The 23,153-nt window shown below is 34.2% G+C and overlaps 1 protein-coding gene across 1 annotated transcript in view; it reads left to right on the forward strand.

Moving 5' to 3' along the window:
• WASL (WASP like actin nucleation promoting factor) overlaps nt 1-23,153 on the forward strand; it is a 62,665-nt gene that overhangs the window by 30,009 nt on the left and 9,503 nt on the right. Inside the window, exons 2-8 of the mRNA XM_058724432.1 lie at nt 1,756-1,890; nt 3,697-3,783; nt 5,041-5,137; nt 8,452-8,475; nt 15,009-15,177; nt 16,448-16,490; nt 17,503-17,656. Of these exons, the coding sequence (XP_058580415.1) occupies nt 1,756-1,890; nt 3,697-3,783; nt 5,041-5,137; nt 8,452-8,475; nt 15,009-15,177; nt 16,448-16,490; nt 17,503-17,656 (709 nt within the window). The remainder of the gene's footprint in view (nt 1-1,755; nt 1,891-3,696; nt 3,784-5,040; nt 5,138-8,451; nt 8,476-15,008; nt 15,178-16,447; nt 16,491-17,502; nt 17,657-23,153) is intronic.

Consider the following 23,153-nt stretch of genomic DNA (forward strand, 5'->3'; position numbering starts at 1 on the left):
AGCAGGCTCTGTGCAGACAGCAGAGAGCCCAACGCAGGGCTCAAACTCACGAACCGTGAGATCATGGCCTGAGCCAAAGTCGATGGATGCTTAACTGACTGAGCCACCCAAGTGCCCCTAAAAAAAAACTTAATTTAGAATTAAACTAAAGTTGGGGCGCCTGGGTGGCTCAGTCGGTTGAGTGTCTGACTTCGGCTCAGGTCATGATCTCATAGCTCATGAGTTCGAGCCCCGCATCCGGCTCTGCTGACAGCCCAGAGCCTGGAGCCTGCTTCGGATTCTGTGTCTCACTGTCTCTCTGCCCCTAACCCACTTGCATTCTGTCTCGTCTCTCTCAAAAATAAATAAACATTAAAAAAATTAAAAAAAAAAAAAGAATTAAACTAAAGTTTCCATTATTTTATGTTACTGTCATGAGTGAGGTGGCAACGTGGTAGAAGTTAATGTGCTGTGTTCCTTGCATGTAACAATTAGCTTCTTTCTTACATGTCTGAAAGGGTACTAGTTAGCTATATCCTTGGAAAAATTGGTACAACGATCACTCAAATAACTCTTCATGTTTTCAGTATAGCTTGCAAGCTAAGTGGCCATGTTTAAGTCACTTAATATCTTTTTTCCCTCAGTTTTACCATCTTTAAAAAAGGTGATATTAGAATCTGTCTTCCAGGATGGTATGATCAAAGTGTCCAGCATTATAATTTAGTAACCACAAATTTTGCTTTCGTTTGATTTAGTACCATACTGAAGTAGTTAACTGCTATACAGACATCAACCTTTACTAACACTACTACTTCATTACTTAAATGTTCATTTTATTGGAAAACGGTGTAGTAGTCCTCCTTTGCCCATGGTTTTGCTTTCCATGGTTTCAGTTACCCAAGGTCAATTGCAGGTTAGAAGTGGATGATCCTCCTTCTGACATATTGTCAGAAGGTCAGTAGTAGCCTAATGCTACATCATAATGCCTATGCCTTTACCCCACTTCATTTCCTCACATAGGCATTTTATCATCTCACATCACAAGAAGGATGAGTATAGTACAATAAGATAATTTTGAGTAAGAGACCACATTTACATAACGTGCATTACAGTATATAGTTGTAATTGTTCTATTGTGTTATTAGTTGTTAATCTCTCAGTGCCTAATTTATAAATTAAACTTTATCATAGCTATGTATCCACAGGGGAAAAAAACATAGTATATATGGGATTTGGTACTGTCGGCAGTTTCAGGCTATCCACTGGAGGGTTTTGGAATGTATTCCCCATGGATAAAGGGGGATTGGGGATTACTGTATTTTGCAAGGAGTAAGTACAGGATCCGAAGTCACAACTTGCCTGGATTGGAATTTCAACTCTGCCGGTTAGCTGTGTGATTTGGAGTAAATTATGTATCCCTTTAATTCTGAGGTTCTCAAGCATAAAATGAAATTATAATAGTAATAAAATTTAAATGGAGGTGTATTTAAAAGTGCTTAACACGGTTTCTGATACATTCTAAGCAGCAATAAATGTTTCTTTCCATAGTTATTTTTAGCATAGTTATTGTGTTATTACTGAGTAAGTAATTTCTTCAAAAAGTAACAATAAATGTTTATTATCCCCTTGTTCCTATGAGTCACAAATTCAGAAGCAACATAGCTGGGTGGTTCTGGTTCCATGTCTCTCATGAGGTTGCAATCAGGATGTCAGCAGGGGCTGAGGTCATCTGAGTGTAATTTTGAACCTAATGGCCATAAATTTTACATTTTCCAGACTATGTCTTCAGCGGTGGTACAGTTATATGCAGCAGATCGTAACTGTATGTGGTCAAAGAAGTGCAGCGGTGTTGCTTGTCTTGTTAAGGACAATCCACAGAGATCTTATTTTTTAAGAATATTTGATATTAAGGTGAGTTTTGTTTTGCTTCCACTTTAAACTGTAGGTGCTTAGGTTTTTTATTTCAGTTATGATTTTTACATATATTTATGTATGTTACGTATGTAATTTTTGTTTATCCTGTATGTATGGTTTAATACTTTTTACATCTTGGGCTTTCCTACATGCTCTCTTTCTAATGATACTCTTCTATTTCATCTTGTCCCACACAGAGTAGTATAAAGTCCTTTCGAGGAACTATAAAAGCGTATTTTAGTTTAGTATGTACTGTTAGTTACTTCAGCCTAGGCTTAAAGCATAATACAGTATCTATAATAATGTATTTGCTACCCATTTTTCCTTATGTTGTTTCTCAACATAGGTATGTTTACGTTTTCACAGCTTTGTATCTCTCACATTCAAACACAAATCCACATTGTTCTAGATTGGATGCCCATTCTCAGGTATTCATTTCTTGTAGTTACCATAGAAGTAATTACCTTTTTGCAGAGATGAAGTCTCCATTTATCTTTTAAAACCTTTTCTATAAGTAGGCTTTTGTAATATTTATATGTGACAATAAATATAACCAAAAAACCCCAAAAGACATTGACTTTGAACTCTCCTGGATGATACTTACGGATAGATTGTATGTCAGCCTCTGTATGTTTAATTTCTCTGGGCCTTGGCTTATTTATTTATAAAATGCGAGAGCCATCTGCGTCTATTGCAAAGTGTTTCCCTGAGATTAAGTAAGATTTAAGTTACTGTACTTCGTAACTTAGTGCTTCTTAGCATCCACTTCTCCATACTCCAAGACAGCTGAGAGATGTGGGGTACTCCTGTTATCAGTGGCTTAACTATGGCAGTGATTCTAGGGGATGGGGAAACATTCAGTAGTTTGAAAGAAACCCATAGTTGTTTTGACATACTTCTCATCACCAATGAGAAGCACTATTTAGAAGTAAAGTGCACATATAACTCCACAAAGAGAAAAGGAATGGGTGGTCCTGTGTGTATAGTGAATTCTGAATATTTTTAAGTCATGGTCTAGGTAGAACTTTGCTTTCAGAATAGGGCAATACTTATCTTCCTCTAACTACTGATTTCTAATTGTAGATAACCGTTGCTGAATGCTTGGCAATTAGCCACCTTTGGTATTAAGGTTAATTCTGTGTCTTCTACTATAGCCATACATATGACAATCCAGTCACCCATGGCTCTCCTAACCAGAGTTTACCCTTGGTGCACCTTAATCATCAGTCTTTTTCTGCACATGATTGACACTACTTTTACTGGTAGTATTAGGGAGCCACTGTATAAAATTTAGGAGTTCAAAGACTGTTAGTGAACAGTACAGAGAAGGTATATTTGACACTCCCAGCATCTTACAGAATTGAGGAAAAGAGCATGAAATGTTCCTATAATGTTTGATAGCACACGGTCTATTGCCAGTGGAACTAGGCATTGATCATCAGTGCATGTACAGCAGTATTCTATTCCTTCTGTCTGACATTGATGACCTAGTAACTGTTCTAGTTATGTATTTGACCAGGTAACTGTATTTGGGAATACAGGCTAAGGAGATTGTATCTTGGCATACTGAATTAAGCTCACTCGATACATAGTTTTTATGGAAGAAATACCCAGAATTTACTATTTTCTTATTAAGAAAACACCAATTAAATTATGTTATATATATTTTATGCATATCTGTGTTTTCTGTGCATGTAAAAGCTATTATTAATAAAAACAATTTGCTTAATAGGAGTCATCTATTTTGGTTTATTCCTAGAGATTATCATTTTGTTAACTCTTATTTTAACTGTTGTTTTCTAGGATGGGAAACTATTGTGGGAACAAGAGCTATACAATAACTTTGTATATAATAGTCCTAGAGGATATTTTCATACCTTCGCTGGAGATGTAAGTCATATTTTTTTTTTATTGCCCTGTTTAATGTAATTGTTTTTACATTTGTCTGTGGAAAGCATCTATGAGCTTTCCATGTAAACACTGTATAAAATAAAAAGAATTATTTTACTTTTAAAAGCATCTTCATAGATAGTAAAGAGGAAATGGCTACGATTTTAAAGGGCCAAAAAAACAAAAAGGATTTCAAAGAGTACTGTGAATATAACTTGCTACGTGAAAAGAAATTTGGTTTTCATCATCTTTTTGTCTTTGGGCAGATAGCTTAATCTTTCTGGGATTTAGTTTTCTGTAAAAATGAAGTCTGAATTGCCCACTAATCCATGATATCTTTTAAACATCGAATATTATATTGCCATTCAAGTTATTTTGTAAAAGAATAGTTCGTGACTTAGGAGAGTACTAAAATAAAGTAAATGTGTGTAGGGGGGAGAACAGAATTTCAAAAATTTATCGCATATACTTGGGGAAATTGTTAGAAGGATTTCCATACCATATGCTCCCAGGGATTGTCTGAGTGTCTAGATTATAGGTGATTTTAATTTTCTTTATTTTCATATTTGTATTTCCTAAATTTTTCTATAATAAGAAAAAAGATGGTTGGATTAGATGATCTATCTTTTCAAAAAATATTTTCTTCTCTAGCTATTGTTTTCCACATTTTTCTTAATAAAATATAAATATATGTAAATATATAAAAGTATGCATTAAGTACCATAATCAATAATGTCACTGTGTTTCCACGTTTTTAAATAATTTACCTGAATTAAAGTTATAATTTAAATAATACCTACAGTTAAGCTGTAAAATAAAAACATTGCCTAGTAAAGATAGAGCTGGCCTGCATTTGACCAACTTTTCTGGTATTTGCTTTTTCTAAAATCCAAATTATTTTATAGAGCTCTGTTGAAGGATCAAATTTTTTTGTTTCTTTTCTTGTTGTTGTTGAAGTATTCAATTTAATTTTGAGTGTCCACTGTGATAGGCAGCTTTTCTAAGTGTAGTCTTTTACTTTGCTTTTTCTGTGCTTTTAGCATTCTTAGGTTTTTCAGGTAAAATTAAAACTTTAAGGTAAACTGAATCTTTGTTAGTAAAGTCAGCTTTCCTTCTTCAGAAATGTACTTTGTTAGCTATCAACATTTTCATTAAATAAAGCTAAATTCATGTTTTTTGCTGTTTACCTTTTTTGCTAAAATATATATGTGTATATATATATATATATATATATATATATATATATATATATTTCAGACTTGTCAAGTTGCTCTTAATTTTGCCAATGAAGAAGAAGCAAAAAAATTCCGAAAAGCAGTTACAGACTTGTTGGGCCGGCGACAAAGGAAATCTGGTAAACCTTTTTTTTTTTTTTTAATTCTTTGAAACAGGAGCTGGCAAACTAAGGCTCATGGGACAGATCTGGCCCACCACCTGAAGTTTTAGTGAGACACAGCTATGTTTATTGGCTTACATACTGTCTGTATAGTATGTCTGTGGCTGCCTGTTTGCCACAACAATAGTTGGATAGTTACAACAAAGACTGTATGACACACAAAATCTAAAATGTTTATTCTCTGCCCCTCTACAAAAAAATAAAAATAAAAAAGGTGATGATCCTTACTTAAGAGGCATATTAAGAACTAGTTTTTTTCAGTTTACTGAAGAACTCATTCTGATAACCTTTTTTTGTTGGTAATATTCCGTATATACTGACTCTTAAATTTGCGTTTTTATGGCATTGTTCTTACATTCTTAGAATATTTAATACTTTGTGAACAAAGACTTTTTAGGCAAGCCTAGAAGCAAATAAGCCACGTTGCAAATATAATCTGTAAACACTGTTTTGTCTCTATTTTGTCCCTAATGTTATCTATTATAAAACCATGAGAAACGCAGTGTAATTCATGAGACTTTAATATATGTAAGATAATTAGAGAATGATGCAAGATAGTGTAGAACTTTAAATTTATTGGTATAGAAATATTTGTTAACAGTCTACTGTTCCTGTTAGGAAGTGGGAGAAGGGTGATTAGGAAAGGTGAACCTCTCCAAAATCATCGTTTTAAGCAAATCAGTATTAGGAGAAATAACATATGGGTATCGAGATCAGCAAATAGATATCCTTAAAACTATGCCATATGCTCCTTGAAAGTTTTCTGTATATCTGGGGGTACATGTTACCACTGTGTTCAGGGATGTGCTTTACCAATAAGAGGGACTAAGCCATGAAAAAAATAAGACATTGAATCTGGAAAACTGGAGTGTAAAATCGTGTATTCCATTTTATACTTCTCCATTAGTATTTTAATGTATTTCCAAGAGGGAAGTGAGGTAAAAATGAGAATAAAATGAATTAAGCTGTTGCTCACTATTGCCTTCTTATTATATCTTAACTGTAATGAGCAAATAGGAGAATTGTTAGGGACCTATTTTTTGTTACTTCTTTTTGGGATCAAGGACATTTACCACTTGATTCCATGCTAGGGAAGAATTTAAAGCTATGGAATAATTTATGGTTTAGTACCTTATTTCAGGGACATGTGGTGCTCGGCCAGGGGCTTTCTGGGGTTCCTTTTAGCCAAAATACGTGGCGTTTCCAAATCAAAGCGAGTAAAAAATGTTTCTTAAAATATAGACTAATTGACTTTGAAATAGGAAGGTCACTTAAAGGTGTCTTCAGCTGGTATAGGAATTTCTTTTTACGCAGTTCCTAAGCATTTAAGCATGGTGTTTCACAAGCAGAAAGACCACAACATTAGGGAGTCAGCTGATTCATCTTTGGGTAGTCCTTCATGCTAAGTCAAACCCCAGCTTCACCTCTCTTTAACTTAGATGCGTGGAGTCTGACTTTTGGAGCGACAAAAAATTAGTCTGTTTTCTTTTCCTCCCAGTAGCCATTTAATAGTGGAAGCCATCTATCGTGTTCTTACTCCTTCACTTCTTTAGTTTAACCAGTTCCAGTTTTTTACTCATCACATGATGTAGTTTATAGACTCATCCTGAGTACTGAGCTCTGAATCCACTGTAGATTTTTATGTCTTCTTCAGATGGTTCAGATTTGAACAGAGTACTCCAAAAGTAGTTTCACTGGTTCCATGATACTAAAACACATCTCTTGATTTGATTAAACACTGTCCTGCTAATGTTTTAGCAAATACCTCACATTAGTACCTCCCATTCATTGTTCAACCAAGCCATCGTTTTTTTCATATGTATGGCTTTCAAGCCAGGATACCGTCTTATTTTTAAGTTACTTTTTAGAATTTACACTCTGAACTTTATATTTATCTCAGTATATTTCCATATCTGTTGTCATCACTTTAAGAAGTATTTCCTCTGGTTGCAGAGGTGACATCACCTGGGAAATGGGAGGTTGACATTCATTGATATAGACATAATTTGATTACGTCAAATGTTTCAAAAAGTTACTTCATCAGACCACCAGATGGAGTAATACATTTATGTTTCCCATTGCCAGGATTTTCTCACTTGTCCTCCAGTTAAATCCTATTAATTTTAGTTTATGGCTATTTATAAACTAATTATTTTTATTATATCATCATTTATGGGTATTTTGCTTATAATTTTGGACAACTTTATATTAGAAAATCTCTGGAAATTCTATTTGTTTAAAATTCTTCAGCCACTTTTGAATTTCTTAAATCTAAAATGCTATCAGACCTTGTATGTAAGAGTATGAATACAAAGGATTGGTAGTTCTCCTGGTTTTACTCCTTCCTAATCTGCTGTAGTTCTTTGTTATTATTTTGGTCTGCCCCGGTGCTCAGTTATCTCTGTGTATTTTCATTACCCTTATGCTTTCACTCAGTCCTGCAGCTTGAAAACTGTCCGTATGCTGAAACCTTCCAAAGTTTTATCTGTATTACTGACCCCTTCCCCCAACCTTCAGACTAATTTACTTCAGTTGGACATCAGAATAGCTTTCAAACATAACATATCTGAGTAGAGCATTTGATCCATGTTCCCTGACCCCAATTAGACCCATTCCGACTCCTCTCCTAGTCTTCTTCAACTGGGTAAAATGTTCCACTCTGGCTTACCATGGTCCCTTGTAAATCCTATCCATGAGTCCATTGTCTCTTCCTTCAAACACAGAATCTGGATCTGTTTCTCACCACCTCTGCTGCTGCCTCCCTAATCTAAGCCACCACCTTCTGTCATCTAGACTACCCTGACTCCCTCACTGGCCTTTCTACAACCACCCAGTGTCCCTTATGATCTCTTTTCCACGTAGTAGCCAAAGTTAACTTAAAAACATAGATTAGGTTATGTTACTTGCCCTACTGGAAACCCTATAAGAGCTTTCTATCATATCTAAAATACAATCTATATTCCTTCCTTGACCTGTGGGACCCTACATGATCCAGTCCCTCCGTCTCCTTTTGACTTCTCTCCTTTTACTCTTCTCTTGGCTCATTCCAGTCCAGGCTTCATGATGTTCCTTCATGCTATTCTTTCCTTAGGGCCTTTAAATATGTTGTTCCCTCTCTTAGTTTATTCAGATGTCAGTTCCTCAGAGAAATCTTTCTTAACTACCTGTACGTTGACTTAGGAATTAAGACAGAGTTTAGGTGAATTAATATTTTATGTTGATTTTTATATTACATATGCCTAATAATGTTATTTTAATTTATTTTCTAACAGAGAAAAGACGAGATCCCCCAAATGGTAAGCTCTTTGATACAAATTATTGATGAAGAAGATTTTAGGTTAAAGTTTAATCTTTTTAGAAACATATCATACATTAATACTTAATGTTTAGTATCTGTGATCAACTGTAGTTTATTGTGTTATTTTAAAACAACAAAGATGAGTCTTAGAAATGTACTATTCTTTGACTTTTTTGTAGCATGAAGGAAGTCTCCATAGGGTGACAGTCAATATTATATTTTCATTCTGTATTCACAACTGATTAAGTTGAGAAACTATAATCTTGACTTAGTATCTTCTTTGAAGAGAAGGAAGATAAATTCAGTCTGCGTGCTTTAAGATGTGTCTTTTCTTTTTTTTAATTTCAAAATATAATTTCACACTTGTAATGCAAAATTAGCCCCTGGGAGAATGAACACTGACTTTAATGGTATGTTTAGAGCTAATAGTAGCTGTATCTAACCCTCCTTAATTTGATAAGGAACACTTGAAGTGTTGTGGATTTCATTTAAAAAACAAACAAAACATGTATACCAGAAAGTAAAAGCAGAATACTAAAATAAAAAGGACAAAGTCCCAGATCTTTAGGGCAGAGATTCTCATCCTTGACTCCATAAAGCATCTCTGAAATAGTGTGTTAAATTTTTAAGTGTATATATTTTCTCTGGGGAAAGAGGATGCAGGGCTTTCATCACCTTTAAATGGGGTCCCCGATCCTGTGAAGGTAAAGAACCATTGCTCCAGGAACCTTCACTATAATGGAGAATACTACTTTTTCCTTTTAAAAGCATCTCACATCCTCTCATCAGAGTTTAGATAGATTATTCAGGGAAACAAATAATACAGAGTTCTTAATATATGACAACTACTGGTGATTGTTAGGGTTTGTTTCTTTTAAACACATATATTGCTTTCTGAATTTATCCTTAAATTTGTTTTCCTGATATAAAAACATGAATCAAATACTGCTGTATGACCGTTTGGATTATTTACCTTATTGTAATAAAAAAAAAATGGCTGCCTTAGGTAGCCTTAGGGCTTATCTTGTGCCAAATATTATATACTTTGTCTTTTAAATGGAAATCTTAATTTATAGGACTTCTTTGGAGATTAAATGAAGTAATCAAAGTACTTAGCATAGTATTTAGTAAATATTAGTTATCACGGTAAAGACAATAACAACAATAATCATACCAGCTCCTATTACTGACTACTTACTCCCATCCAGGCGCTGTCAGCAATCTTACAAAGTAGCTGCTGTTATCTCCATTTTATAGGAGAGCAGCAGGGGCACAGGTGAGTAACTTTCTCAAGGGCACAGAACTAGTTAAGTGGTAGGGCAGGATTCAGTCTCAAGCAGTCTAACTCCACAGCCCACCCCCTGAACCACTGTGCCATGTCCAGAAGATTTTGAAAGAGAAACTGAGACTTAGCCCGAGTAAATCAGTACCCCAGGTCCTGGGGCTAATATGTGGCAGAGGCAAAGGGAGGCAGAAGCTGCCGTGTCAGAAGTCCTTCATCCGTGAACTTTTATGTCAGTGTTGGAATTCTCTCCCTTGTTGGTGTCCTCAGTATTTTAATCTTTTTGCATTTATTATTCTGCATTCTGTGATTCTGCATTCTGCATTCTGCTTGTATGAATACAGGGGGAAGGCTTCCTAACAGTGGCATCTTTGGGGAAAGTAACCTGAGATTTTAAAGTGTAGACGTTGTACAAATAATATAAGTTAAGGGTGTAAATACCTTACGGGGTTTTAAAAATTTTAATCTTTTCAGTACATTTAAAAATACTTCCGAAAAGGCACCTAATCCATGAATACAAAGAATTTGGATATTCCTTATGTGACAGTGGTATCTCACCATTTTCTTACTTCTAGTTAGGATACTCATAATTAAATATAGTTTCTTTCTCTGCAGTTGCTCTTGCTTTGAAATCTTCAGACCTGTAGTTTTTACCCTTAGGTGCAGTGATCCCAAACTTGTTTTCATTAAATGACAGTTATAAAAATAGTACCATTAAAAGGCAAAATTGCACTAACCAATATTTGTATATTTCTTTATAAAATGTACATATAATATGGTATTAATATATTACATAATAAAGGATGAAATAAAAATTAATAGAAGTTTTAATGTTTTTTCCTGATGTGCAGTCCTTGTCTTGCTCTCCCCACTGTGGAGACCGCTGTTTTGGAGGAAGCATATTACTTTTCTGCATTTGGTGCCCGACCAGCAGATGCAGTGGACACCGTTACCACCTTGCGATGTCCATGCTGGTGTTTTGACTTCCACCCTCGTTTAGATTATCAGTTTAGCAGGCTTTTCTCGAATTGTAACTATTAAAAAGACACTTTATGTACAAGTAGCATATATTCCTGAAATGCAATTCAGTGTCTTCTTCACTAACTCCTAATCCGTGCATCTTTCTTTTTTCTTTATTGGTCAGTCTCACCTTTTAGCTTAGACGCTTTCCAATGATTTGTTCTCAGCTTCATGACTGCTTGACATCAGAGGCCTCTGGGCCACGTGTTTCTCAACTATTTTACCTTGGTGAGAGTTCTCTGCTTTTTATGAAATTAAGGGGAGGACTTTAGTTTATTCTTTTAGTTTTAAAATTAACTAGAAATGCTGTTCAGTGAGAATATTAAGAAGCCTTTTCTGTGACAGTTGTCTTTAATCAGAAGAAGGTAATTTATCATTTGACTGTTTTTTGAAAAAAAGAACGGAAACAGCCTCCTCCATTATATATTTGCTTAGTATATGTTCTTAGGATGAGTATAATTTCGTAAGTGGAAGAATTAAATTACTTTTTACTAGAAGTGATTTAAGAGTATCTCTGTAATCTCTTACCAAATCTCCCATAAACCTTCCTTTATTAAAAAATGACTCTGTGCCTTGTACAGGTTTTTACTTTTTTTAGTCTGTCACTTTTGAAACAAATATTTAATTGGGCTTTAGAATGCCATTTTAAACTTATTTCTGAACACCTTCTAACTCTAAATGACTATTATCAACAGAAAGAACCAAGTACCCATTCCCTTGAATAGTAGGAAACTTTTTTCTAAATTTTGAAAGTTACTAGTGAGTATTTATTAAATAATAAACTGTTTATAAACTAAGAGAACTAATAAATTGGTAAGGAAATTGTATACGGTGACATTTGTAAAGTTAGCATTATCAATCACCTTATGGTTTGACATTAGTGTAGGAAGTACAATAGTAGTTAATAGAAAGGGTAGTGGACCAGGAACCAAGATTGCAGAGTTCACCTTTGCCTTTGTCACAGTTGTGTGACTTTTGATAGGTCACCTGACTCTTCACCTTAATTTTCCATCTATAAGAGGAAAAGTTTAGGAAAACAGTCTAATTTCCTAGCTAATACTAATTTTCTATACATTGCTATAATTCAGATTTTCCTGTGTAGACTTAACTAAATAATATTTTAACTGGTACTAATCAGATTCACGTATAATGATTCTAAATAGCTAATTCGAAGGCTTTATAAACTGCTTGGCAGACATATAACAGTATATCCGCATCTCATTTTGGGGTAGAGAGAGGAGGGGAAACACAGTCTGACTACAGTAGGAGTTAAACTTTTTCATTCTACATACCACTTATATTTTTTTCCTGTCTTTATCCTTGAACTTTCTTCAGAGATGGCTGAATTATTTTCTCTAGCGACTTACAAATCAGGCTTAAAAGAATCTTAACTTTTTAAAAATTCCCAGAGAAGAATTTATTAGCTGGGATAATTTAAGCTATTAAACTTCCCTTTAGCCAGCTCTACTTACTGTTTAGAATATCCACAAAATAATAATAACTTTTATATAACCCAAAGCAGCATAAAAATATTTTTATTTTTGTTTTTTTCTAAAAACTAATAATAGTTTTGTTGTTTTTTAATGGTGAATCTGGCTGTTCCTTTATAGTTACTATTTGAACACCTATTTCAGGAGGGGTGGTATTAAAAAAATTTTTTTTTAAACATTTATTTTATTTTCGAGAGACAGAGTGTGAGCAGGGGAGGGGCAGAGAGAAGGAGATGCAGAATCTGAAGCAGGCTCCAGGCTCTGAGCAAGCTGTCAGCACAGAGCCCGATGCGGGGCTCGAACCCACAAACTATGAGATCCTGACCTGAGCCGAAGTCAGATGCTCAACTGACTGAGCTACCCAGGTGCCCCAGGGAGGGGTGGTATTTTTAAAGAGAGTGCCTCACTCTGATACTCCTAAATCTGTCTTAAGTCATGTCTTGAATTGTATTAAGTATAAAGATAGAATAAATAGTGCTTTGCCACAGCTTATCATGGATGGTACTGCTGATACTGACTTGTAAAGACAAATTATAAGAGGGAAGGCAGAAAGAGAAGGATGAGAAATAAAAACAGATCATTAGATAAGCCTTTGTGTATGACACCAATTTAACCTCTACTACTTAAATTCTGGTTATTCTCGATTAGTCCCTTTGTGAAACTACTTGTGAAACTTTGTGAAATCTGCTATCTGAACAAATTTGAAAACCTAAGTCTTTATCTATTTACTAAGCCTAATTGCTTAACTAACCTTTAATGTTTGATCCAGCTATTTTAGATTATTCCTTGACACTGAATCAGCTTATTTTAATGGTTTTATCCATTTTACTCACTAGCTTTTATTTTTTTCAAATAAGAAGTTCTTTATTTCTTGCCACTATGGGCATCTTCCCATGGAATTTTATATGAAAATATAAGTAGAACTTTTAGACACCTAAATGTAAGTAGGCCTTGAATATGAAGGGAAAATAGCTGAATTTTGGTGACGTTAAAAATACGCATCTTTCCAGATTGTCAGCTTGTCTGATAAGGTGGCAGATGGCTTTCATAAATTTATTTTAACTGTATTTTATCTTTAATAGTAGAGTTGAAAGAAAATGGGTTATATATAATTTACCCACTTAGATAAACGTTGTTCTTTCAGGTAACTTTAATGAATAGGATACATTTGAGCTGTTTACTGCAAGTGAAGAATTAGAGTCAAATTGGCAATTAGTTGTTACCTAATATACATTAGCCTGTAATTTCTTGGGATTTCCAGTTGCTATTCTATGATTGTGTTGGGGATCCTCAAGATCAAAGCCTAGCTGATTTACTAGAAGGACTCAGCGGGACCAAGCACACAGTGAAAGGATATAAAACAAAATCGGCAAAGACAAAGACACATGGGGTTAGGTCTGAGGGAAAGCACACCCAACTTTGTGATCGTCTTCTCCCACTGGAGTCACAGGGGATGCACATCATTCCTCCAGTGAAAATTGTTACAGCACATGTGAAATGTTGACTAAAGGAGAAACTGATTAGGGATCAGTGCCTGGGGTTTATCTGGCGCTGCTCACGTAGTCATTCTCTGTCTAGCACATACCGAGATTCTGGACTCCCAGGAGGAAAGCAGGTGTTTAGCATTAAGCACATTGTCAGCACAAATAGTTGAGGCACAAGGAGCCCATCCTATCAGGAAATGGTGAGAACCCTCTTGGAATCCCAGTTTCCAGACGCCAGCTCAGCATCAACCTTGCAAGCAGGTCACTCTAAGAATGGCAGGCTCAGGCCTTCTGTGTTAACTCTTTCTCTGCACAGTAGTGGTTACATTGTAGACAACATTTTGAAAGTTGTCATTACTCATCTCAAAGGAATTAAGTCTGATAAGTGGTTTTGTCAGAGAATCATATATTAAAATGGACTCTCTAAGGAACATGTGAAGCTCTTTAGTTAAATTTATAAGGAATTTTAAAATTGAATACATTTTCATTTAGACTATTGTGCTTTTAAGGCCACGAATATTTTCGTGAATTTTCAGACAGGTTTTGTATGGTATATTTAGTGTCACTCCTAAAGATGCTATTAATAGTATCTGAAGGTGCCCGAGGTATTTTTACTATTGATTCTTGTGGAAGATGAGTGTTTTGCGAATGTTCCCATTTTGTTTTTGAGCCCTGTACTTCTGGTAATCAAAGTGTATGTATGATAGGGAAAATATTACAGGATTTAAATATGGTAGTTTTGGAAAAAATACTAATAATTGTAAAACTACTTTGTTCCCTCATGGGCTAATAAAGTTGAAACAAAGAAGTAAGACTAGATTTCTTTGTCAGATTTAAAGTGAAGTATGTACTTTTTTTTTTTTTTTTTTACTTTTGTTATCCTTGTTATGTGATATATGCCATTTTACCAAGGAGTGATGTGATGTGTATCAGGCTATTGTAGTCCAAATTCAAGGGATTAGATCAATTAAATATAAATTCTTACTGAAAATATGTGTTTCCCGAGGGATTTAATATTATAAAAATACAAGTTTGCTTTCAAATAACATCTATGCTAATGTGTTTAAGAATTTATTATAGGCTTTTGAAATTTAGGAAGTACTTTATGCTTTATTTACAAAAAACTAACATGCAAGTTTAAATTTTAAATTTATATTAATGAAGCGGTCCTACTTCAGAGAAAGATATTCAAATTATAAACTAGGATTGTAATAATTGTTATCTCAAGTTATATTCCTTTCATATTGTTTTGCAGGTCCTAATCTACCCATGGCAACAGTTGACATAAAAAATCCAGAAATCACAACCAATAGATTTTATGGTCCACAAGTCAACAACATCTCCCATACCAAAGAAAAGAAAAAAGGAAAAACAAAAAAGAAGAGATTAACCAAGGCAGATATTGGAACACCAAGCAATTTCCAGTAAGAGAGTTCTTTTGTTTTTCTTATCTTTTGATTTACTCATTACTGCTTTTGATTTTTAACTTGTTAGAAAATTTAGTTTTCTTATTGGTGGGGGGGAGGGGACCCTTACATTTATCATTTGCGTACCTTTTTAGCTATAGATTTTATTGGGAGGTGTTTGTTTTTTAAGGCTCAGTAGACTTTCTCTGTATCTTAACTGTTTATTTACTTTTCTACCCATCAGTAAAGAAAAATTAGATGAAGTTGTTTCTTTAAATAATTGTTGGACATAGTGATTTCTCACTTTTTCTCTATAAATGGTATTTGAAATTGCCTGAAGGCACTGTCTCAGTCCATTTGGGCTGCTGTAAAAGAATACTATAGACTGAGTAGCTGATAAGTAACAGAAATTTATTTCTCACAGCTCTGGAGACTGGGAAGAGGCAGGCGAAATGTAGTGTCTGGTGAGATTCTTCTTCCTGGTTCATAGACCGTGCGTGGTCTTCTAGCTGTCTTCCTCACATTTTGGAAGAGGGCAAGGAAGCCTTCTTGGGCCTTTTATCTAAGGGTGCTAATCCCATTCTTGAGGGATCTACCCTCAAAATATAATCACCTCCTAAAATCCTCACGTCCACATATCATCACATTAGGAATTAGGTTTCAACAAAGGAATTTTTAGGGGACACAAACATGTAGTCTATAGTAGGCATCAAACCTTTGCTATTTCTTTGATGTATTTTAAGCATTTTCATATACATCATTTCATTAGGTCGTGACAAAACTCTTATATTCTCATATATATAATTCTTGGGTTTTTTTTGTTGTTTTGTTTTTGTTTTTGTTTGTTTTTCTTTTTTTGAGAGAGCTCCAGCTAGGGAGAGAGGCAGAAGAAAAGAGAGAGCGAATGCTAAGCAGGCTCCACGCTCATTACAGAGCCCAATGATGCGGGGCTCGGTCCCACAACCCTGGGATCATGACCTGAGCCAAAATGAACAGTTGGATGCTCAACTGACTGACCCACCCAGGCGCCCCATAAAATGCCCGTATTCTTAATGACAGTTTGACAGTTGAGGAAATGGATGCTCAGAAAGATTGTGCAAAGGTGTTAAGACTCAGTAGCATAGCCAGGGCTGGAATCATACAGTTTTCCCCTGAATATGGTTATGTCTGTGAGAACTATTAGTTCAGGGCCAAAATTTATTGGGTGGTTTGGATTTGATGTACGTTATGTTTTAAATGCTCTTTATGCATTTTCTATTTTTTATTTTATTTTTGTCTACTTCTTCAGGCACATTGGACATGTTGGTTGGGATCCAAATACTGGCTTTGATGTAAGTATCTTTGCAAGTCATAAACATTATTGCTCTAAATAAGTGGGAATGCTATGGCCTGTGTGTAGATTTTTATTATTCATTTTTGTGAATTCTGGTGTTCATTTGAATGTGTTTATGTACATATACTACTGAGGTTTGAAACCTTCGTATTCTTCAGTCATTTATGGCTATGTCTCTAAAGACAAAGGTTTTATACTCCTTGGATTTATATACTGTAATGTGAAATTCTTGTGTGTTGCCAGCAAGAGAAAGAAACTATTTCTGCTAGCTGATCGTTTTTGGGGAATGTATGCCAAATTAGTGGAGAATAATCAATTTCTGAATTATCCAGTTGTTAAATTGTCTAGGTCTTTTCATTCTATTCTTCTTGGCAATTTCATCATTATTTAATTTACAGCACTGAGCAAGGTAGGTTAAACTGCTGGCAAAAATAAGTGTTCTTAACATTTTACCTGTATTTTTGGTTGCTTAAGTATTAATACGTATTTCACAGTTGACCAAATGATCAGGATTTGGAAAAATTATTTTGAAGAGAAATACTTGTGATTGGGGTCAAAAATCCTTCTGGTTATTTTTGTTATAACTACATTGTTAACTCTACAACATTTATTGAATGCTTCTTTGTGTTGGGCACTGTACAGGGTGCTGAGGTTATAAGGAGGTCCTTGTCCTCAGATTTTCAAATTGATTTGCTTCTTTTGTTTATTTGTGATGTATCTAAATCTTATTTAGGAATAGGTGAACATTGGAAATGTTTGAATCATAAATGGGTTAGTAAAACTCTAAATGAGATGCCCTTTTTGAAGGAAGGGAACAAAACAAAATAAAAATGTATTCTTTGTTCTTACCTTTTCTGTTTTATTTAAATAAGAAAGTTTAGTTGGAATATAAATAACCATATTTCAACTTAAAATAATATCATAAAGGGCAAAGATGAGGATCAGATTTGATCATGCTTATTTTTAAAAATTGGGATCGATTTTACAGTTAGTTACTTTTTTTGTTGTAGCTGAATAATTTGGATCCAGAATTGAAGAATCTTTTTGATATGTGTGGAATCTCAGAGGCACAACTTAAAGACCGAGAAACATCGAAAGTTATATATGACTTCATTGAAAAAACAGGAGGTGTGGAAGCTGTTAAAAATGAACTACGAAGGCAAGGTAATTTATTTTTTCATTTAAGCATTGTAATCCTTTTTTTTTTCTTTTGACTATTTTGAGGTCAGTTTCATGGAAGACAGCTATACACATTCCTATGAACCTTCCGTAAGCAGAATATTTGAATTTATAGATAACTAACTCGACCTGGTATTGTTTTACATTATTTTGATGTAACTAAAAGATTTGGTGGGGCACCTGGGTGGCTCAGTCGGTTAAGCATCCGACTTCGGCTCAGGTCATGATCTCACAGTTTGTGAGTTCGAGCTTCACATCGGGCTCTGTGCTGACAGCTCAGAGCCTGGAGCCTGCTTCGGATTCTGTGTCTCCTTCTATCTCTGCCCCTCCGCCACTTGTGCTTTGTCTCTCTCTCTCTCAAAAGTAAATAAACATTAAAAAAAAAATTAGAAAAAAAAATAAAACATTTGGCAAGGTTTTTCTTACTAAAAAGTCTTATATTAAATTCATGAATATCCATACAAAATCTTCTGGCTATTCTATTTTAGAATAAAAATTTATAGTTGCCTAATATCTTATTTAACAAATCTTAGAAACCACCATTAAAGTTGTTTTTATTACAACTCAGAAGTAGTAATTTAAAAATAATCATTGTTTAATCAGTAATATATAAGCATTTTCAAGGATATAAATAATGAAAATTATTTATTTTGAAATACAAACATTTTTTCTTGGTAAAGAATAAAATTTATCATTTAGTACTTTAAGTATACTAATTTGCATCCTTTTAAGATCGGATATTTAAAGCACCTTGTGTTTTAGTTGTATGTTAATTGAACAATAAAGTGTAAATTCAATAACTGAATTTTCCAATATGACAGTCATCTCTTTGCCACCTTATTCATTTGAGATTGCTTTTCTTCTATCTAGCTTTTGTGTACGGAGCAAAAGTTCCATTTTATCAAAGTATTCTGAGGAATTTCACTGTCATTTTAAATTAGGTATTTGACTTGTATCTTTTTCAGTACTGATGTTCATTCAGTCTTTCATTCATTCATATATTCAGTAAACATTATGCCAATACTCCTTTCCACTCAGGATACTTAGTCTAGTGTGGAAATAGATATTTAAACAAGTATATAGTCAGAAATTGCTATTGTAGAAACACAATGTTAGTTTCATTGAAATTAGTATGATGCTAATTTGTTTTAGTTTTTGAAAAAATTACATTTCCAGGCTCTATGGATTTTTAATAAAAACATCTTGGGCGTAGCACCATTATTGTTTTTAAATGCTCCCAGAGTAAGTCACGTTTATTGGTAGTGTGTTTCCCAACTCTCTTTTTCCATGGTTATCACATACCCTCACATTACCAAATTTTGCTTGGCATCTCTCTGAGCTCTCTGAATTTATAAATTTATAAATGACTCTTGACCTTTACTGGGCTACCCATATACGTGCCCTCACACCTGAATACCTGTGACTGACGGTTGTCTAGATTAACTTGATTGGATTTGTTTTGTTTTTTTTTAAGTTACAAATATCAATGTTTGTTTATTTTAAATAATTTATTTTCAAGTTAGCTAACATACAGTGTATACAGTGTAGTCTTTGCTTCGGGAGTAGATGCCCATGATTCATCACTTACATACAACACCCCAGTGCTCATCCCAAGTGCCTTCCTCAATGCCCATTTCCCATTTTCCCCACCCCCCAACCCCTGATTTGGTTTTTAAACTTTATTATGACTGCTTATTATTCTAGCTGCTTTTAAAGCATCAAATTAGGCAAGATCTTTCCTTAATTGAATTACTTAAAACCAAAGAAATACACAGACATTAAAAAACATGCTTTGGGTGGGCCGCCTGGGTGGCTGAGTCAATAAGCATCCAACTTCAGCTCAGGTCATGATCTTCCGGTTTGTGGGTTTGAGCCCCATGTCGTGCTCTGTGCTGACAGCTTGGAGCCTGGAGCCTGCTTCAGATTCTGTGTCTCCCTCGCTCTCTGCCCCTCCCCTGCTCATGCTTGCACGAGCTCACTCTCTCTCTCTCTCAAAAATAAAAATAAACAAAACAAAACAAAAAAAACAAAACATGCTTTGGGAACAAAGTTAAATTCTTGTCATACTTAAGAACCTAACTCCCAATGGGGAACCTTTTAGACACCAAAGAATGATTTTATGGAAGACAAATTTTTCAAAGAAAGAATAAAAAATAAATAAAAAATAATAAAAAAATAAAAATTAATGATTTGTTAGGGAAATGTTTTCAGGCAGAACATATAATGTGTTCAGAAGTATAAAAAATTAGAGGAGAAATTTATGAAGTTGTCTTAAAAATATATTTTGTAAAACCTACTGAATCAAATCTCTTGAAACTTATTTTATAAAATTATGTAATCAGGTTTATAAAAAGTAGTAGACTTGTGATTTCCAATCTATTTTGTGTGTATCTGTGCAATTCTTTGAAGGCCATTAACTCATAATAATCTGCTGTGTAGGTCCACCACAATGCAGTGGTATATATGTGGGATGTTATTTGACCCAGTGCTCTAAATTATGCATGCTTTGATATGTTTATTTTCAGAGAAGCTAGAGTTCATTTATCCTGCTTCCAAATCTAAACATACAATGAGGTTTTTTTGCCCTTCACTCAAACTAATGTTTTGGGCACATAGATGGTAAAATTAAAAAAATATATTTCTGTATGAGTCAGAGCTCATATTTCATCTATAGTTTAGACAATTCTAATGAAATTCTGTGGATTTTTAAAAAACACCTCTTAACCACAGCACCATTGTTGTTTTTATTGTCGCTTATTATACTCATTCCTAGTGGTTGCCTTTCACACTTAGCATCATTTCAGTAACCTATGTGAAATGTACTTAGATTTTTACATTAATTTGAGTCAAGGAGGGGGTGCTAAACATAAACACACACAGTTAGTTCTATACGTGCCTAGTCAGAGTTGTTTAAATTTGTGTTGAATAGATAGCAGTTTTCTATTTGCTTTACTTTGGGGAGGGTGCATGAGAGAAGTTCTTGAATGTTTCCTGAATTTTATATAATACTATATTTCTTTTAAACCTTAGTTATATTTATATTTTATAATTTCTGCTTCCCAATCCTATAAATATCACATATCTAGAAAATTAGTTAACCTATTATTCTTAATATTGATCTGCAATAATAATTATTTTTAAGTATAGGAGCTTTTTTTTGTAGTATACCATCAAGACAAGATTTTTTTCCGTGTCTTTCTTCCTTTTTAACTAAACTCTGATAGTAAGAACAGTTTTATTTGTTGTAACTTTTGTTTCATACGTTTCACTTCATTTATTTTTTAGAAATCTAAGTACTGTTGGGGCGCCTGGGTGGCGCAGTCGGTTAAGCGTCCGACTTCAGCCAGGTCACGATCTCGCGGTCCGTGAGTTCGAGCCCCGCGTCAGGCTCTGGGCTGATGGCTCGGAGCCTGGAGCCTGTTTCCGATTCTGTGTCTCCCTCTCTCTCTGCCCCTCCCCCGTTCATGCTCTGTCTCTCTCTGTCCCAAAAATAAATAAAAAACGTTGAAAAAAAAAAAAAAGAAAAAAAAGAAATCTAAGTACTGTTATCATTCTGATTCTGGTGTTTGTGGTGACTTTTCAGAGTTTTGCAAGTCTGTAGGCCATCCGATTTTCTCTTGATGGTGCGTGATGTCTGCTTAGACATTTTTGTGCATCTGAACCTAACTCCTATTGTGCCATCCGTACTTCCCTCTTTTAATTCTTTCATATTCTTACATCAGGTATGGCATGTCTTTTGCGTACTTACCTTTTTATGTAAAAATAATACAGACTATAAAAAAACAAAGTTGGTAATAGATGTTTCCCTCACAAAAATATAGAGACATTTTCCATCACTTTTCAAGACAGTAGAGATGCTGAACTTGTGCTATACTCAGGTAATAATTTACTCCCAATCAATTCACGCTTCCTTTTCCTAGGCAGTGATTTAATGTCTGTTTAAATGAGTAATAGCTGGACTCCAAATTATTCCAATAAATGTACTTACTGCAAGTTTGAAAGAACTTTTATTCTCTCTACTGAAGAAATACATCATTTTACATATAAAAGATTGTGGATCCAGAGTCCTCAAAGAGACTATGAGAAATGATTTACTAATACTTTTTAAAGTAGAATAGGGTGGGTATTTTCCTCTTGATTAACAAACAAGTAAATCATACCTATTTGAAATAGAAACCTTAGCCTGATTAAAATTGCTTGAAGGATTTGAGGTACTGTCTTATTCAGAGAGTACACAGATTACATATATGTCATATCCTCCTGGTTTTGTTCTTTTATTACAAAATATGTTAGAAAAAGACTTTGCTTTTAGCAAGGTTAGTGTAAGTGTCCTCACTTTGGATCCAATGAGAAAATTGGATGAACCTGCAACACTCAGACCTCCAGGGTGCTTGATATAAATCATAGGAACTTCCCTCTGTGGTGGCCGACATCTGAGTAGGGTAACTCTCCTGTTTGCAGCTATATATTATTTCACTTGTAAAAGTTTGTATACAAGGAGACATCAGTAAACACAAAGAGTTTTTATGAATTCTAGGATTTCTCTACTCCTAAAAATAGTCAATTTGCCTCTTCAGTCTTTGAATGGAGAAATAATGAAGTTCATTATTATGTAAATTTGTACATACTGTTAGTAAAATCATACTTCCAAAAATAATAAATGTGTACTTTGAATTTCTTTCCTTATTTTTATTAAAGTAGAATAAGAATGGGAAAATCATTAATACTAGAAGAATATTAATATTTTATCAATAACTTAGTCCAGTTTTTCAATGTAGAAATTCTCCGTTAATTTATTAATAGTTGGTTGCATCTCCTGAATAAGTAGTTGAACATTTCACTTGAGCAACCAGCCTCCCTTTACTGCCATCACTAGAGTTAATGACCATCTTCTAGAAATATAGAATATTATATATATTATTACATATTATAGTATATTTCATTATAACATATACTATATTTTTAGAAAATATAGACCATATAATATAAATGTAAGGTGACAAAGTTTTAAATTTTAAAAGAAAAAGTATTCAATTTGGGTTTAACTCAGATTAACTGGAATAAATTCTGATAGGTTATGCAACACCAGCTATTTTATTCCGAATGTAAATTAATTTTATAAATTAAATAAACTCAATTCTTTAAAGAGGGAAGGTATCCATTAATTTTTATTGAAATGCTAAATAATGCTAATTGACCAAAGTATTTGATATTGTGATGTTTTTATTATATAAGGAAGTGTTTATTCCCATACCTTCAGAAGTGGTGCTGATTCCTCAAAACTAGATTCTACAGTTTCAGCTAATATTTTTCAAGAAAAACAGGAAAAGTGGTCTTTAGAGGAGTATTCCCAAATAGAATTCTATCATCCGTGCTCACATGTCCTTGTAAAATAAAATACAAAGACGAGGCCTTTTTTCCCCCTCGTGTGTCTTTTCACACATGTTGAAGTTTTTCTTCAGTGTGATGTTTGGGGCGGAGA

The sequence above is a fragment of the Neofelis nebulosa genome, chromosome 4 (genome assembly GCF_028018385.1).
Source record: "Neofelis nebulosa isolate mNeoNeb1 chromosome 4, mNeoNeb1.pri, whole genome shotgun sequence".
Classification (NCBI taxonomy): domain Eukaryota; kingdom Metazoa; phylum Chordata; class Mammalia; order Carnivora; family Felidae; genus Neofelis; species Neofelis nebulosa.